The following is a 16,288-nucleotide window of genomic DNA, read 5'->3' as shown; positions in this document are numbered from 1 at the left end:
GCCAAACCACCAAAAGATAACTGAGGAAGAGCCAAAGTATGATTTGTGTTGTGTTTCATTGCTCTTTTACATTTTGTCATGTTTGCTTTTGGACTTTTCTTTCCCTATATTTCCCAAGGTTATGTAACTGGCCTAACTGGTTATAGGTAACGTTCTATTTTATTTTTGTGAAAATCTTTACTTAGTCCCGTTTCCTTGGATCATGGTCCCCAACCTCACAAATTTGTTTTTCACTTCTTTATGCTCATTATGGTTATGTTTAGTCGTCTTTGTATGAAATATTAAATGTGTAGATAGTTTCGAGGAAGTGAAAAATGTTACCTGTAATTCTGCCACCCAGAGGCTAATTGCTGTAAACATTTTGGCATATTTTCCCTCTTTTTTGTGTGTGCACTTCATATATGTGTAATTGACATGTGTAAAGTAAAAGTTTGTTTGCTGACCTTTTTTGCTTAACAACATGGAGTTGTTCCCATGACAGTTAAAACTCTTAGTAACATTTTCCCCAAGTTTTTTTATTTTAAAAGTTTAAACCCACAGAAAAGATGAAAGGATATTGCACATTTGTTCTCTCTGTATGTATGTATACACACACATATATAAACACACATATGTAAAATACCTGTTTTGGGGGGCTGAATTATTTGAAACTAAGCTGCAGACATCTCAGTTACCCTTATATACTTTAGTATCATTCCCTATCATGTAATACATTAGCTTACATTATCGTAATACTGGTATCACACGTAAGAAAATATTAATTCAGTAGTACCTAGCAAAATAGTTCCTACATAGATTTTCACAGTTGTATCAGATGTCAAAATATACTTTACAATGAACATTGTCTCAAGTATGTTTATTTTTCTATTTAGTTATCCAGGATCCAATCCAGGTTTTTTTACACATTATATCTGGTTTTTTCAAACTTTTTTTTTTTTTTAAAGATTTTTATTTATTTATTTGATAGAGATCACAAGTAAGCAGAGAGGCAGGTGGTGGGGGTGGGTGGGAAGCAGGCTACCTGCTGAGCAGAGAACCCAATATGGGGCCGATCCCAGGACCCTGGGATCATGACCTGAGGTGAAGGCAGAGGCTTAACCCACTGAGCCACCCAGGCACCCCTCAAACATTTTTAATAGCTGCATAATATGTAATTTTATGGATTAGGAAATTATTTAATTATTTCCTTAATGCCGGCCTTATAGGTATTTCTTAATCACAGTAAACATTGAGAAATAAGTTTGTACAAGGATTTTTGCACATTTCAAATTATTTCTTGAAATTATGGAAATTATTGGGTTATAAACATTTTTTAGAGCTTTTTTAGAAACATCTCTTTCCAAATTGTTCTCCAGAAGATTCTTTTAGTTTATAGCAAACTAAATAGTTTAGTGTTATAAATAGTATATAATGACAGTGCTCATCTGACCTTAGGTTTGGGCAATGATGAATGATAGTACAGTATTTTTAATTTTTTTTTAAAGATTTTATTTATATATGTGAGAGAATGAGAGAGAGAGAGCATGAGAGGGGAGAAGGTCAGAGGGAGAAGCAGGCTCGATATGGGACTGATCCTGGGACTCCAGGATCATGACCTGAGCTGAAGGCAGTTGCTTAACCAAATGAGCCACCTAGGTACCCTGTAATTTTTTTTCTCCTAATTTGATGGGCAACAATTAGTTTCTCTGTCTTTCTACATGTTTAAAGATACTTGTGTTTCTTTTTTTATGAGTTGTCTGTTCATTTATGTCTTAGGGTTCTTCATATGAATTCCTTATGTTCTGTGGACACTATTCTATTTGTTGGAGTATTTTTTCTAATTGTTGTCTTCTACTTTTGTTTATAATGTTTTTTGACCTGTAGTGTTAATTTCCTTTAAATATACAGGCCTCTTACCAGAATTTTATTCAGACTGTCTGATTCTATATACTCTAAGGTTTTTCTTTTTACTAAAATATTTTTGTGAACTGTTGATGTATTTTTGAGTCCCTTCAGTGCACATTTAACGTGCACTGAAATACATCAGTTGATGTATTTTTGAGTCCCTTCAGTGCACATTTAATGCATATCTTCTTCTTCTTCTTTTTTAAAATATTTTATTTATTTATTTGACAGAGAGAAATCACAAGTAGACAGAGAGGCAGGCAGAGAGAGAGAGAGAGAGGGAAGCAGGCTCCCTGCTGAGCAGAGAGCCTGATGTGGGACTTGATCCCAGGACCCTGAGATCATGACCTGAGCTGAAGGCAGCAGCTTAACTCACTGAGCCACCCAGGCGTCCCTAATGCATATCTTCTCATGTCACTTGTCAGTAATTCTCTTGAGAGTAAGATTTTTCTCTCCCTGGTTATATTTTTTCAGAGAAAGGTAAAATTCCAAGTATGTTTGTTCCTTCCTTCTGTTAAGTATTTGTGCTATTTAATTTTGCACAATGATTTTTGAGTTGTCAGGTGCTTTCTGTAGAAAGAAGCACTAATGGGGGCCACGCCTTTTACGTTTTTCAAATTTGCTTAAGATGTTGGTGTGTGGGGATCTCACAAATAAATTTCGAAAGATGCTTTGAGCAAAGTGTCTGAACCTGTCTGGAAAGACATAATTGTGTCTTTCTGCTGTTTAGTGTTTTGGGAATCTCAGTGGAATCTGCTCCTCCTGTGGGGGAAGAGAAGGAAGAAGACATGGAAGAGGAGGAGGAGGAAAAGGAAGAAGATACTAGAGATGGAACTATCACACACTCCCTTGGTGCTGAAGGTAGCTTTATGCTTTTTCTGTATAGTAGATTGTTCTAAGTCCCTTTAACATAAGCATGTAGATATCTAAATATTTCTTTATTGGTGGGGCACCTGGGTGGCTCAGTCAGTTGAACGTCTGCCTTCAGCTCAGGTTATGATCCCAGAGTCCCTGGATCAGAGCCCTACTTTGGACTCTGGTCTGTGGTGAGTCTGCTTCTCCCTTCCCCCTCCCCCTACTCCTCCTTGCTCTCTCACTCTCTCTTAAATACATGAATAAAATCTTAAAAAAAAAAAAATTCTCTTTATGGGGTCTTAGATTTCTCATCATTAAATTGAAAATAGTCATTAAGAAATTTGCAGTTGTCTAAGATACTTCACCTAATTTGATGTTCAGGAATTTGATACTTATTGGATAGTCCCCATTCTGCATATTGACTCTTCTTTTTGCATTTGTTTTTCATGTATTTTGGGGATGTATGCTTTGCGTGTGGAAGTACAATCTGAATTGCTATGTGTGGGTATGGTTTATGTATATTTTTAGAAAGTAGACATGGACTACCTATATATTAGGTGCTCCTAAGGTTTTATAATGTGTAATTTTTTGCTTCATTACATATTTTTCCTCTTCATTTTTAGTGCCTTTATTCTTTTTATTTGTTTTCTGTTTTTTTTTTTTTTTTTAAGATTTTATTTATTTATTCGACAGAGAGAGATTACAAGTAGGCAAAGAGGCAGGCAGAGAGAGAGGAGGAAGCAGGCTCCCTGCTGAGCAGAGAGCCTGATGCGGGACTCGATCCCAGGACCCTGAGATCATGACCTGAGCCGAAGGCAGCAGCTCAACCCACTGAGCCACCCAGGCGCCCCTGTTTTCTGTTTTTTTTAAAGATTTATTTTTTTTAAGCTTTTTTTTTTTTTTTGGTAAAGATTTCATTTATTTGACAAAGACAGACACAGTAAGAGAGGGAACATATGCAGGGGGAGTGGGAGAGGGAGAAGCAGGCTTCCTCCTGAGCAGAGAGCCTTATGCAGGGCCTCTATCCCAGGACACTGGGATCATGACCTGAGCTGGAGAGGGATCATGACCTGAGCTGGAGGCAGTCGCTTAATGACTGAGCCACCCAGGTACCCCAAGATTGATTTATTTTAAAGAGAGAGAGAGAATGTGAGTGAGCGCAGGAGCTGGGGGAGGGGCAGAGGGAGAGAATCTCAAGCAGACTTCCGTCTGAGCGTGGAGCCCTGCAGTGCTAGGTTCAATCTCATAACCCTGAAATTGTGTCCTAAAGCAAAATCAAGAGGTGGGATGCTTAACCCATTGAGCCACCCAGGTACCCCCCACTTTGAGTTCCTTTATTCTTAATTTTATTTTGAAAAGCTTTGGGGTAAGTCTTTGGTGTGGAGGACTTAAAATGACCCCCCCCCACCCTTTTTTTTTTTTGGCTAAGGAACAGCACCTTACACAATGCATAATATTGTGGGATGCTACCTAATTTCTTGGGATTTTGTTTCTAGATTCTGCCTCATCACAGCTGGGCTTTGGAGTTCTGGAACTGTCTCAGAGCCAGGATGTTGAAGAACATACTGTGCCATATGAAGTAGCTAAAGAGCCTCCACTGTCAGTAACCACCAACTCTACTTATACTAGGCTGTCTGATGTGGATGCTAATACTGGTATGAAACATGTTTTCTGGCATTTGGAATTGTGAATAAGCATTTTTCTCCTGAGCTAGAGCTAGTTGTTTTTTTCCTTGATACATGTTATAGTTTCTAAGTTAATATAATCTAAGTTAATATAGTAAGGTTGTCTGGCAAATGCTTGTCAGTTGATGGCTTGCAGATTAAGTTTTTGTAAGTGGGTTACTGGTTATTTTCCTTTTTTGAAATGATGCCTGTATATATTTTGAAATTGGACTTCTCTTTTTATTAAAATCTTTGCCATTTAAAAAGCATTTGGGACTGCTGCTAGTACCTTGAAAAATTAAATGTCTCTTTCCTGTCTTTTAAAATTTCAAGGGAGTAAGCATGAAGAACAGTCCATTGAAGATACCCCCACAGCAGAACAGCCCAGCAAGGGTGTCCCTGTGGCAGCACAGCCCAGTAAGGATGTACATGTGGTCGAAGAGCAAAACTCACCACCTGGAAGGTAAACCCTGCTCTTTCTAGAAAGTATTTTTGAGTTTTTGTTTTAGGGGCACACTTGCTTTACCACTTGGCTAGGTGGAAGCATATTTAGAAATTGTTGCCTTTTCTCCCCCTTATAATGTGCATATTTCTGGTCTGGTGGAAACACTGATTATTTACAAATTCTTGCTGTGTCCTCATCTCATCTTTAGGTATATTACAAAGTCATTTTATTGCTGCTATAACTATAAGCATGACTCCTCTTTTTTTTTTTTTTTTAAAGATTTTCATTTTTAAGTAATCTCTACACCCAGTGCATGGGCCTCGAATTCACAACCCCAAGATCAAAAGTCGCGTGCTCCACCAACTGAGCCAGCCAGGTGCCCTATAAGCACGACTCCTTAATCTTTGCTTGTTACTTCTCTCTGATCTTTGTCTACAGAGGCACTGCTTATGGGAGGACTTCTACCCTCTCTAGTGTTATGAGAGGTCACATGACTATTTGAAAATCTGTTCCTATATTGAGGAGCACCCAAATTGCTTTGGGTCCTCAGGTATCCTGTGTCTGAAAGTTTCTGGTATAGCTGTAAAGAGGTATTCTTTTCCCAAGTCCTCTGGGCCCTAACTTGGTAGGAATTAGGCATATTTCTCTGCTCTGCCTGTGGTGATTGTTGTATCCTAAACTTCATTACCTCCGGTCAGCAGCTCAATATGGCAGAGGAAAAGTGGGATGTGTCCAGTTTAGGGGAGATAGTGAATAAACATTGTCTGTAATGTGAGGAATGGGGTCCTGAATAAAGCTGAATATCAAGAGAAGTTGTCTTGCCAATGCAAAATATTCAGCCTAACTTGGGCCGACTTTTTAAGCTTTTCTTAGGAAGTTGCTCTTGTAGCTAGCTATGCTATCACTTTAGTATGTGAGTCTCCCAAGTCTCTGGAAAGGGGCCAGGATTGAGAATCTTACACGTATGAGTAGTATTGGTATGAAGGATTCTTGGTTTGGGGCTTAGGTTGAGCAGATCAGATGGTCAAGGCCAGCAAAAGATGGTGTGTGGCAGTAGCACCCCGGGTTATTCACACCCAAGCTCTTTTTTGTGGAAGGTCTTCATTAGGACTGGCATTGTTGTGGTCTGGATCAGAATCCTTCATGCTTCCCTAGATAACAGTGTATGTAACACAAATCCTTAAATCACTTATCAGAAATCTTGGCCAGCATGCTGCACAGCTGTGAGCAAAGTTGAAAAGAAATATTGGTGTGAGAAACAGGCTTTGAAATGGGCTAAGGATTTTATACTACAAAAAGTAGCTTAATTCACTTCCAGCGATTATTTATATAAACTGGAACCACTGGAAAATTTGAAATTATTAAAGGAAAACACAAAACAGAAGAAGCTTGTTAATTCAGAGGTGAATGCATTTGAACATAGCAACTTTTTTCTCCTGGTGATTTGAATTTCCTAGGTCAGAGGAAAGTCCCAAAGTATCTCTTGCTGCTGTGGAAACAAATGAACGAGTAACTGCTCAAGAACTCTTGCAAGGTGGACTGAAGATTCAGAAGTCACCAGAGCCTGAGGTTTTGTCAACTCAGGAAGACTTGTTTGACCAGAGCAATAAAACAGGTACAAAGAGTAATTAGTTGCTGTAGCTCCTTTTCTCCAAAGGTCTAAACTTTATTTCTGTTCGGAGGCGACATTTAAGTTAGAAGGCACTTTATAGGTATGTAGGCTTGTTTGTAATGTGGAAGGAAAATGTGTTTCTACCTGATTAATGAGAAGGGCTTTTTGCGAATGGTTGCTGGTTAACATTTTAACATAGTTTTCTCTCTCTGTTGTAGATGGAAATAGGAATAATACTAATATAGTAAATTTAATATTGTGGACAGAGTAGCTATTTCTGTCATCATAGATCTTTAGATCTTAACTATCATGATAATTAAGGGTAAGTTTTCATAATCACCTGGACAACAGTTTACCTACTCATCTGTCAGACATAGGAAGTTACGGCCTAGCAGAAAGAACATAAAACTTAGAAGACTGGGTGGTGTTTGTTTCACATTTTGTTAACCTCCACCATTCCCCCATTCCAAGACCTGACAGAGCCAGAGAGCTTCAGTAACAACCATTATGTTGTTATAAGAAGGGAAGAAGAGAAGGTTTTATTCCTTTACTCTGCTGTGAATATGTTCAAGACATATATATTGGTTATAAGGAGGGAAGAAAGAGAAGGTTATATTCCTTTACTCTGCTGTGAATATGTTCAAGACATTCAGAGGGTCACCAGAAAAACTTTTTTGGCCTCTCACTGAAGCTATTAGGTTGTATTTAAGAAATTCCTTTTATTTTATTTAATTTTATTTATTTTTAAGATTTTTTTTTTTTTTTTTTTTTTAAATTTGAGAGAGAGTACGTGTGTGCGTATGTGAGCTGGGGCCAGGAGGTGGGGGGAGAGGGGGGGGGGGAGGAGGGGGGGCCCCCCCCCCCCCCCCCCCCCTTTTCCCCTCACTGAACAGGAAGATCAAGGTAGCCCCAATCCCAGGACCCTGGGATACCAAGGCAGATGCTTAACTGACTGAGCCATCCAGCCACCCCAAGGAATTCCAGGTGCCGCCAAGGAATCCCCAAGGGATTAATGCAGCTGATACTCCCATCTGTTTCTGAGGAGAAGGGACTAACAGGAGATTCTTCATAGTATAAATCAGTGATGGCTGCTCATATATCCTTTTACTAATGCATTCGTATTTTCTGTCTCCTCTGAGGAGGTTCAGGCTCTTATCTTGAAAATTGCTGCATTCATATCATCAGGGTTCCCCCACCCAAGATTTTATTTATTTGTCAAAGAGAGAGAGTGAGAGAGCACACATGTGAGCATAAGCAGGGGGAAGTGGTTGGCAAGGGGAGAAGCAGACTTGCTGCTCAGCAAGGATCCCAGTGTGGGGCTCAATCCCAGAACCCTGGGATCATGACCTGAGCCAAAGGCAGACACTTAACTAACTGAGCCATCCTGGCATCCCTGTATCTTCAGGTGTTATGCGCATTGTTTTGACATCTCCCTTCTGCATCATGGCACGAGCTTTACATCACCTTAGGCAGACCTTGGAATAAAAGGCTCACTTGCTGTTTTATAATAGAAGCTTCACAAGACAGAAGAGCAGACAAGCAGAGGTATTAGGATTCTGCCTTTTTCCTCCAAGCTTTGGTCATGATAGAACTAAGAAGGGGCACCTGGGTGGCTCAGTCGGTTAAGCAAGTGCCTTCACCTCAGGTCATGATCCTAGAGTCCTGGGATTGAGCCCCACATTGGGCTCCTTGCTCAGCTGGGGAGTCTAATTCTGCCTCTCCCTCTGCCCATGCTCCTGTACTCTTCTGCTCACTCTCTCTCAAATAAATAAAATCTTCAAAACGAAACAAAACAAACACTAAGGAAAACTTTTTGTCAATTCTGTATTAAAGAAACCCATATTTTAGGGCCCCTGGGTAGCTCAGTGGGTTAACTATCTGTCTTCAGTTCAGGTCATGATCCTGGGGTCCTGGGATTGAGATCTGCATTGGCTCTGTGCTCAGCACAGATACTGCTTGTCCCTCTCCCTCTACCCCTCCCCTCCACTTACACACACACACGCCTCTTTCTCTGTCTCTCTTTCAAATAAATGAGTAAAATCTTAAAAAAAAAAAAAAAAAAGGAAAGAAAGAAAGAAACCCATAATTTAGCAGCAGGGGGCATTGAATGGTCACTCAGAATTTGTGTTAGCATCCATTTCATTGACTATACTACAATCAGAAAACAGTTTCTGCCCTCTTGGAACATGGTTAGAAACATGGATATTACTCTTCTTGCCATACACAGTGGCTTCTTTCTTTTTCCTCTTCCCTTCCTTCTCCCCTTCCCTCCCTTCCTTTTTCCCTTACCTCTTTCTTTCCTCTTTCCGTCTTTTCTTTAATACAACTCCGTGATGTCAATCTGAGAAGCAAATGCAACTAGAATTTCTCTCTCTCTCTCTCTCTTTTTTTGAAAAATAGCTTCTGATGGTTGCTCTACTCCTTCAAGGGAAGAAGGTGGATGTTCTCTGGCTTCCACACCTGCTACTACTCTGCACGTCCTGCAGCTGTCTGGTCAGAGGTCTCTTGCTCAGGAGAGTCTTTCCACGTAAGTAAGCCTAAAATAGCTCTGCCAAGGAAACATGTATCTGAGCGTCTTAGGCTAAGATTGAAAGAACTAAAATTGTCTACTAGTCCAGAATTCTTTTTAAAACTAAAAGGCAAACTCTGGGCTTTAGAATTTTGGGGTTAAAAATTTAGTGGACCTGTTGAAGGCAGGTAGCTCTTCTTTTCTGTTTTGAGGTTTTATAGTAGTAGCCCAGAGGTTCCACTAGGAAGAAACTGCCCAGTTTATGTTCTCTTACACATCCAAAACGAGTACGCTGCTCCTCCATTTGACCAGCAGTTCTTTCCATTTAGCAGCATAGGAGTGGAAGAATAGGTTATACTAGAGTTGACAGTAGTTAGAGCTCTTTATTTATGGCAAAGAGGTTGCTTTTTTTTTTTTTTTTTTTAAAGATTTTATTTATTTGACAGAGAGAGATCACAAGTAGGCAGAAAGAGAGGGGGAAGCAGGCTCCCTGCTGAGCAGAGAGTCCGGTGCAGGGCTCATTTCCAGGACCCTGAGATCATGATCATGACCTGAACCGAAGGCAGAGGCTTGATCCACTGAGCACCCAGGCACCCCTGCTTTTTTTTTTTTTAAACAAAAATGTGCATAATCTTTCTGATATTTCTAATTAGGAAAAAATGGTGTTAATCCCAGTTCTGCAGATGAATTTATTTTTTAGCACTTTCTCTTCTTTGTAATCATGTTGTTCTTTTGTCAGATTGTTGATTTCTCTTATAATCATATGGCTTTACCCTTACTCTTTTTTTCTTTTTTTTTTCTATTCTAAGTTTGGATAGGTCTGGTATGAGAAATAGTTAAGTATTATTCATGGTTCTTCCGCCAACCTCTGGTAGCTGTTTGAGAGATCGCTAATAAGATTTGTCTGATTGACTTAGATATTTTTACTGTTAAAGTAAAAAACAAATACAAAACTGTGGCTATAATAAAATAACCTGTGAATTCTCTCTTTATATAAAGGAATTCCTCAGATCTTGTTGCTCCTTCCCCTGATGCTTTCCGATCTACCCCTTTTATCGTTCCTAGCAGTCCCACAGAGCAAGAAGGGAGAAAAGGTGAGCTCTCTTGATTTGTCTGTTGGTCTCAGATTAGAAGAGGAGGAACACTTCTGCCTTGCAAAATGTACTGTTTCTTTATTTGCTTGAACACTGGGACATTATTCAGTAGGGCTTGTGTCTGACTTACCTTCAGAGATGTGGCCTAGTATAAAGTGCTTTCCTTAGTCCTCTGCTCTCCTAGCACTGCACTGATTCTTATACCAATTCTGTATTATTGATTTAATTTTTAAAAAGATCCTTAAGGCAAAATGTTTATGTTTTTAAAGTTTAACTCAAAGAGGGAGCCTGGGTGGCTCAGTGGGTTAAGCCGCTGCCTTCGGCTCAGGTCGTGATCTCAGGATCCTGGGATCGAGTCCCGCATCGGGCTCTCTGCTCAGCAGGGAGCCTGCTTCCCTCTCTCTCTCTCTCTCTGCCTGCCGCTCTGCCTACTGTGATCTCGTTCTGTCAAACAAATAAATAAAATCTTTGAAAAAAAAATTAAAAAAAAAAATTAAAAAAAAAAAAAAGTTTAACTCAAAGTAGTATATTGTAGTAGTATATTAATGAAGAACTGGGTTTATTACTAATAGTCCAGTAGTTTCCAGCAGCATGCTGACATGCTTCTGGTGAAAGGGAACCAAAAATTCTTTTGCTATTTATTTATTTTTAAAGATTTTATTTATTTATTTGACAGAGAGACACACAGCAAGAGAAGGGAACACAAGCAGAGGGAGTGGGAAAGGGAGAAGCAGGCTTCCCGCTGAGCAGGGAGCCTGATGCAGGACTCGATCCCAGGACCCTGGGATTGTGACCTGCGCCGGAGGCAGATGCTTAACTGACTGAATCACCCTGGCATCCCTCTTTGCTATCATCAAACCACCCCTTTGCTATCATCAAAGCAATTTTAGCCAGGGAGTGGCAAGGAGGTAGTGGTAGAAAGTTTGACTTCATTCACATTGTCCTTCGTGGACCTAGTGATTTTATATTATTTTATTCACAAGAAAGAATTCCTTTTTACTTAATTTATCTCACTAAACCTCTTTTATTCTGTCCTAGTCTCATATCAAGTAACTCAAGATATTTCTTTTTCTTTTTTATTTTTTTTAAGATTTTATTTATTTATTTGACAGAGAGAGATCACAAGTAGGCAGAGAGGCAGGCAGAGAGAGAGAGAGAGAGAGAGAGGAAAGCAGGCTCTCCGCTCAGCAGAGAGCCCGATGCGGGACTCGATCCCAGGACCCTGGGATCATGACCTGAGCTGAAGGCAGCGGCTTAACCCACTGAGCCACCCAGGCGCCCCAACTCAAGATATTTCTTTCTTTCTTTTTTTTTTTCTTAAAAAGGATTTATTTATTTATTTATTTATTTCAGAGTGTGAGATCACACATACACAGGGGAGGGGCAAAAAGAGAGGGAGAGAAGGAATCTGAAGCAGGCTCCCACCCAGTGCAGAGCCTGACATGTCTCAAATCTCATGACCTTGAGATCATGACCTAAGCCAAAATCAAGAGTCTGATGTTTATCTGAGACACCAAGGTGCCCCAGTCACTTAAGATATTTTTAAGTTCCTGCTACTTCTGCATGAAAACTTTTCCAATAAATTTCATGATTTTCTTTTTTATTATTTCACTTACGAATAATGATGTGATAGTTAATATTTACTGAGCACTTAGTGTATGCCAGGCATTGTTTTGTGTACTTCTCTTTGGTTCTAGGTGCTTTTCTTTGTTTTTTGGTTTGTTTTGTTTTTTCACTTTTCATTGAACCCTCACAACATTCCTGAGAAGTAGGTGCTACTTTTATCTCCATTTTACAGATGAAGAAATCAGTCATGAGAGAATTTACAACTAATAAGTCATAGAGGCAGGATTTGAACTCAGGCAGCTGCTTCCAGGGCCAGTGATCTTATCTGTTGTTTACATGCTTTCTATAATACCGTTCTGTCTCTACTGTCAAGTGATGTAAATATAGAAATATGTTTAACTGTTTTTCAGGTGCAGTTTACCCATGACAAAATTTAATCTTTCTAAGTCTTTCTAGGCCACTAAGTTTGTGTCTGGCTATTCGTCTTGAAATCAGTTATAGGTATCCAGATGGACTAGTACAACTTTAAGCATAACATGATTAATGATATCTTTAGTAAAAAATAAAAGTAATCCATTCTACAAAAAAATTCCAACGCAAGTTAAGTTTGATTTATACTTAAAACCATTTCTTCTACTCATAGTGTGAACATTGAAGATACATAAAAGTTACATTAAAAATGCTTTCTCCCTGACTGTAAAATAGTTAATACGCACTGTGGAAAGTTTGGAAAGCATATATGAAAGTAATGAGAAAATAAAAATCATGTGGATATCGCAGTCCAGCTACAATTAATATTAGGATATGTTTACTTTCAGAATGTTTTCTATGCATAAAGAAGTATTTAACACACTTAGGAATATGTTAAGTATGTGATTCAGTGTTCTTTTTTTTAATGTAATATACTCTATTTTCTCCTGTCAAATGTATTTTAGAGTTAATGTATTTGCTTAATATGTGCCTCTTCGTGTGTCTATATTTGCTTGCTTCCTTCTTTTTCTTTATTTCTAAAATTATGAACCTAAAGCCTAATTGATTGATTGATTGATTGATTTGACAGAGAGAGAGAGAGAGAGAACAAATAGGCAGAGAGGCAGGCAGAAAGGGAGGGGGAAGCAGGCTCCCAGGGAGCCTGATGCAGGGCCGATCCCAGGATCCTGAGATCATGACCTGAAACGAAGGCAGTCACTTAACCCACTGGGCCACCCAGTCGCCCCCTTAAAGCCTTTTTTATATGTGGTGCTTAGAATAGTGGGTCTTTAATAAGTGCTTTGTCATGGTGACAGATCAAAAGTTGTTATGAAAATACTTACCACAGCTGTAGTAGCAGCTGAAGACTGGTAGCACCAGATTGCAACCTAGCATTAAACTGGGATGTGAGGTTGAAGTCAAGCGAAGCAGCAGGGGTAGGTATTAAAGTGAGGCATAGCCAGTACCATGAGTGTAGATTGCAGTGAAAAACCTAGTGGCATAGATAGTTTGTGAGAGTGGTCTAGAGGGAAGCCTGTTGGGGTCAAGTTGTAAAAAGGGGGGAAAGAGTTGTTGAATAACTATTGGGTAGCTACCCAGCTAGCTAGGTGGGTCCTGAGGGAGAGCCTGTTACCCTGCAGGTCGGTAGTATATTGCGGGAACACAGTGGGGAGGTGGTGGTGGGTGTGTGGGTGGGTGTGTGTGCGCGCGCACCAACGTGTTTGCTTTCTCCGTGGGCAATTTGTCTCCTGATTAGTGGCTTGGTACTTCGTTCTTTGATAAATCACTGCTGATGGGCATTGTTAGATTTTTTTTCTTCTGTATTTGTCCTTGCATTCATCTCTCTGTGGTTAGCAGTTAAGGCAAATGTAATGAGTTCATAAATAAGTAGATATTAGAGTGGTGACAAGTTCTGCTTTTCAAGGCCTGTGGCAGAATATATGATGGTTAATTAGATGACATTAATCTGGATGTTCCTATGGCAAATATGAAAAACTGAGTTATAGTAGGGAAAGGGGTTCAGAGGAACCAAGTTAATGTTTCATGTGGACGAGTGGATATCCCCAGATGAACCCCATTTTCATCTCTATCTCCGAATTTTGGAAGTGTGGACTTTCCTCCTCCCATGGAAAGAAAGAATTGCTAGATTTCTGTGATGCAATCTACTGTTTATCTATCTGCTTTTCTGAAAATTACAGTTTTTTTAGGAATGGAAATTTCTGTAACATAATTGTTACTAGTGGTATTTTGAACATGAGTGATATTGATATGTTTTTCCTGTTTTAAACCAGATGAGCCAATGGATATGTCAGTGTTATCGGAAGGAAAAGGAGAGTCTTTTGAGAAGAAACTCGAGGATGATGAACCAGTGGAGACAGAAAATCCCCCTCTCCCACCTGAGTCCACTGTATCACCACAGGCCTCAACACCAGTATCGCAGAGCACACCAGTCTTTACTCCTGGGTCACTTCCTATCCCATCACAGCCCGAGTTTTCTCATGTGAGTATTGTAGAAAGAGTGTTTTCCTCCTAATGTTGTTGTTGTTGTTTTAAACCATCTTTGAGGTATAATTTATAAATCATAAAATTCACCTATTTTAAATGTATAATTTAGTGATATTTAATACACTTACAGAGTTGTGCAGCTGTCATCACAGTCTAGTTTTAGAACTCTTCCAGAGTCACTTATGTTTAAATTTTGTATTATGTCTTGAGCTTTTTGAAAATGTTCGTGCAAATTGGAGGGGATGTTAATCATAATTCTACTGTAACACAACTACTATCATTTTTGTCTTTCCACATGCCTACTTTTTTTTTTAAATGAAGTTGCTTATAGTGAACATATAGCTTTAATCTTTTTTCCAGGTAACTGCATCATAATGATTTTTCAGTGTTACACAGTCTTCATACTATCTTTTCCTTTTCCTCCGCCTCCTTCTTTTTTTATTTATTTATTTTTTAAGATTTATTTATTAGAGAGAGAGTGCATGCATGGGGAAAGTGAGAGGGAGAGAAGCAGAGTCCAACTCGGTGCTCTATCTCAAAACCATGAGATAGTGACCTGAGCCAAATTAAGAGTTGGATGGATGCTTAACTGACTGAGCCACCCAGGCACCCCCATACTACCTTTTCAAAACTTGTATAGTATTTCTCTGAGTGGATGTACCATAAGCTAATTAATCACTCCTGGATGGAGGGTATTAAGATGATTTTACGTTTTCAAATGAGAAGTTTTCTTCTAAAAGCAAGGGAAAACTAACATCTTTTCTGTGTAATTTTAAGTATTAAAATAATAGAGTGCAGGTTTTATTCATAGTGAATTGAAAGTCCTTAACTAAATCTAAGTGAGTATATTATATTTTCAGTCTAAATGCCTCTTATAAGACTGTAATCGGGGGGATTATTTTAGTGTTACTGGGAGAACTTCTTTCATGCCTTTCAATTTGTGGATATTGTATGAAAGTTTATATTTAAAAAGGAACAGTAGTGAAATATACTATAAATTCAGTATAGAGATAGTAGGAAGAAAAGTTTTAAAATTTTGGAGCACCTCAGTGGCTCAGTTGGTTGTCTGCCTTTGGCCTAGGTTGTGATCCCAGGGTTCTGGGATCCAGCCCAGCTTCGCTTCCTGCTCACCAGGGAATCTGCTTCTCTCTCTCCCTCTGTGCTTTCTGTGCTCTTTCTCTTTTCTCTTTCACTCACTCGCTCTTTCAAATAAATAAAATCTTAAAAAAAAGTTTAATTGCTTTCTGCAGTTTTTAAGACTTGTGTGTTTTGTTGGAAATTCCGTTTTATGCCAATCATTAGAAGTGACTTGGTGGGGTGGTTAAGAATGACGCTGGAGTCAGAACTTCCTAGACTTAGTTCTGGCTCTGCCATTACTGCCATTATGACCAGTTGGAACTGAGTCTCAGTTTCCTCATCAAATCAAATTGGGATATGGATACTACCTACCTCAAGGGTAGTTGTGAAGGTTACATGGGTTAATATATATCAAGTGCCTAGATTAGTGCCTTGCATGATCCAGAAGGGTTAGTTTTGCCAGCATTGAAGAAGTGAAGACATGGCTACCTAGAGGTGAAGTCAGTGTGCATACACTGTACATCTTTTAGTTTTTTCTTTTTCTGTGAAAGTTGTATGTGGATATATATAGTTCTAAAGAATCATCAGAGTTTAGGGATGAGCTATAAGCACTGACCAAGAGCATTGAGAAGAATTTTCTAAAAAAAGGTAGCTGATGTGAAAGAGATCAGTTACAGATGTTTATCAGTGATCAAACGGGACTTTGGGACTTACATGGAAATGTATATCTTTGCAAAAAGGTATCCCTACCAGAAGAAGTGAAGCCTGGCCACAAAGAGATAACTGACTTTTTGAAGAACAAGGCACTGTTGAAGGAATTGCTTCACCTTCAGCATTTACTAAAGACCTCCAGAGCATTTATAAAACTAGCAATAAAAATTTGAGTCATGGGGCGCCTGGGTGGCTCAGTGGGTTAGGCCACTGCCTTCGGCTCAGGTCATGATCTCAGGGTCTTGGGATCGAGTCCCGCATCGGGCTCTCTGCTCAGCAGTGAGCCTGTTCCCTCTCTCTCTCTCTCTCTGCCTGCCTCTCTGTCTACTTGTGATTTCTCTCTGTCAGGTAAATAAATAAAATCTTTAAAAAAAAAAAAAAAAAAAAAAAAAAAAA

The 16,288-nt window shown here is 39.2% G+C and overlaps 1 protein-coding gene across 3 annotated transcripts in view; it reads left to right on the top strand.

Annotated features, from left to right (window-relative positions):
- Nucleotides 1-16,288, top strand: part of TP53BP1 (tumor protein p53 binding protein 1) — a 77,642-nt gene that overhangs the window by 7,668 nt on the left and 53,686 nt on the right. For all 3 annotated transcript variants that reach the window (XM_059372655.1, XM_059372654.1, XM_059372657.1), the window contains exons 5-11: nt 2,615-2,745; nt 4,236-4,394; nt 4,737-4,866; nt 6,306-6,463; nt 8,861-8,987; nt 9,969-10,063; nt 13,891-14,099. In XM_059372655.1, the coding sequence (XP_059228638.1) occupies nt 2,615-2,745; nt 4,236-4,394; nt 4,737-4,866; nt 6,306-6,463; nt 8,861-8,987; nt 9,969-10,063; nt 13,891-14,099 (1,009 nt within the window). The remainder of the gene's footprint in view (nt 1-2,614; nt 2,746-4,235; nt 4,395-4,736; nt 4,867-6,305; nt 6,464-8,860; nt 8,988-9,968; nt 10,064-13,890; nt 14,100-16,288) is intronic.

Source organism: Mustela nigripes, chromosome 13 (genome assembly GCF_022355385.1).
Source record: "Mustela nigripes isolate SB6536 chromosome 13, MUSNIG.SB6536, whole genome shotgun sequence".
NCBI classification, from domain to species: Eukaryota; Metazoa; Chordata; class Mammalia; order Carnivora; family Mustelidae; genus Mustela; species Mustela nigripes.
Note: the sequence above shows the minus strand (reverse complement) of the source record. Positions and strands in the feature narration are given on the sequence as shown.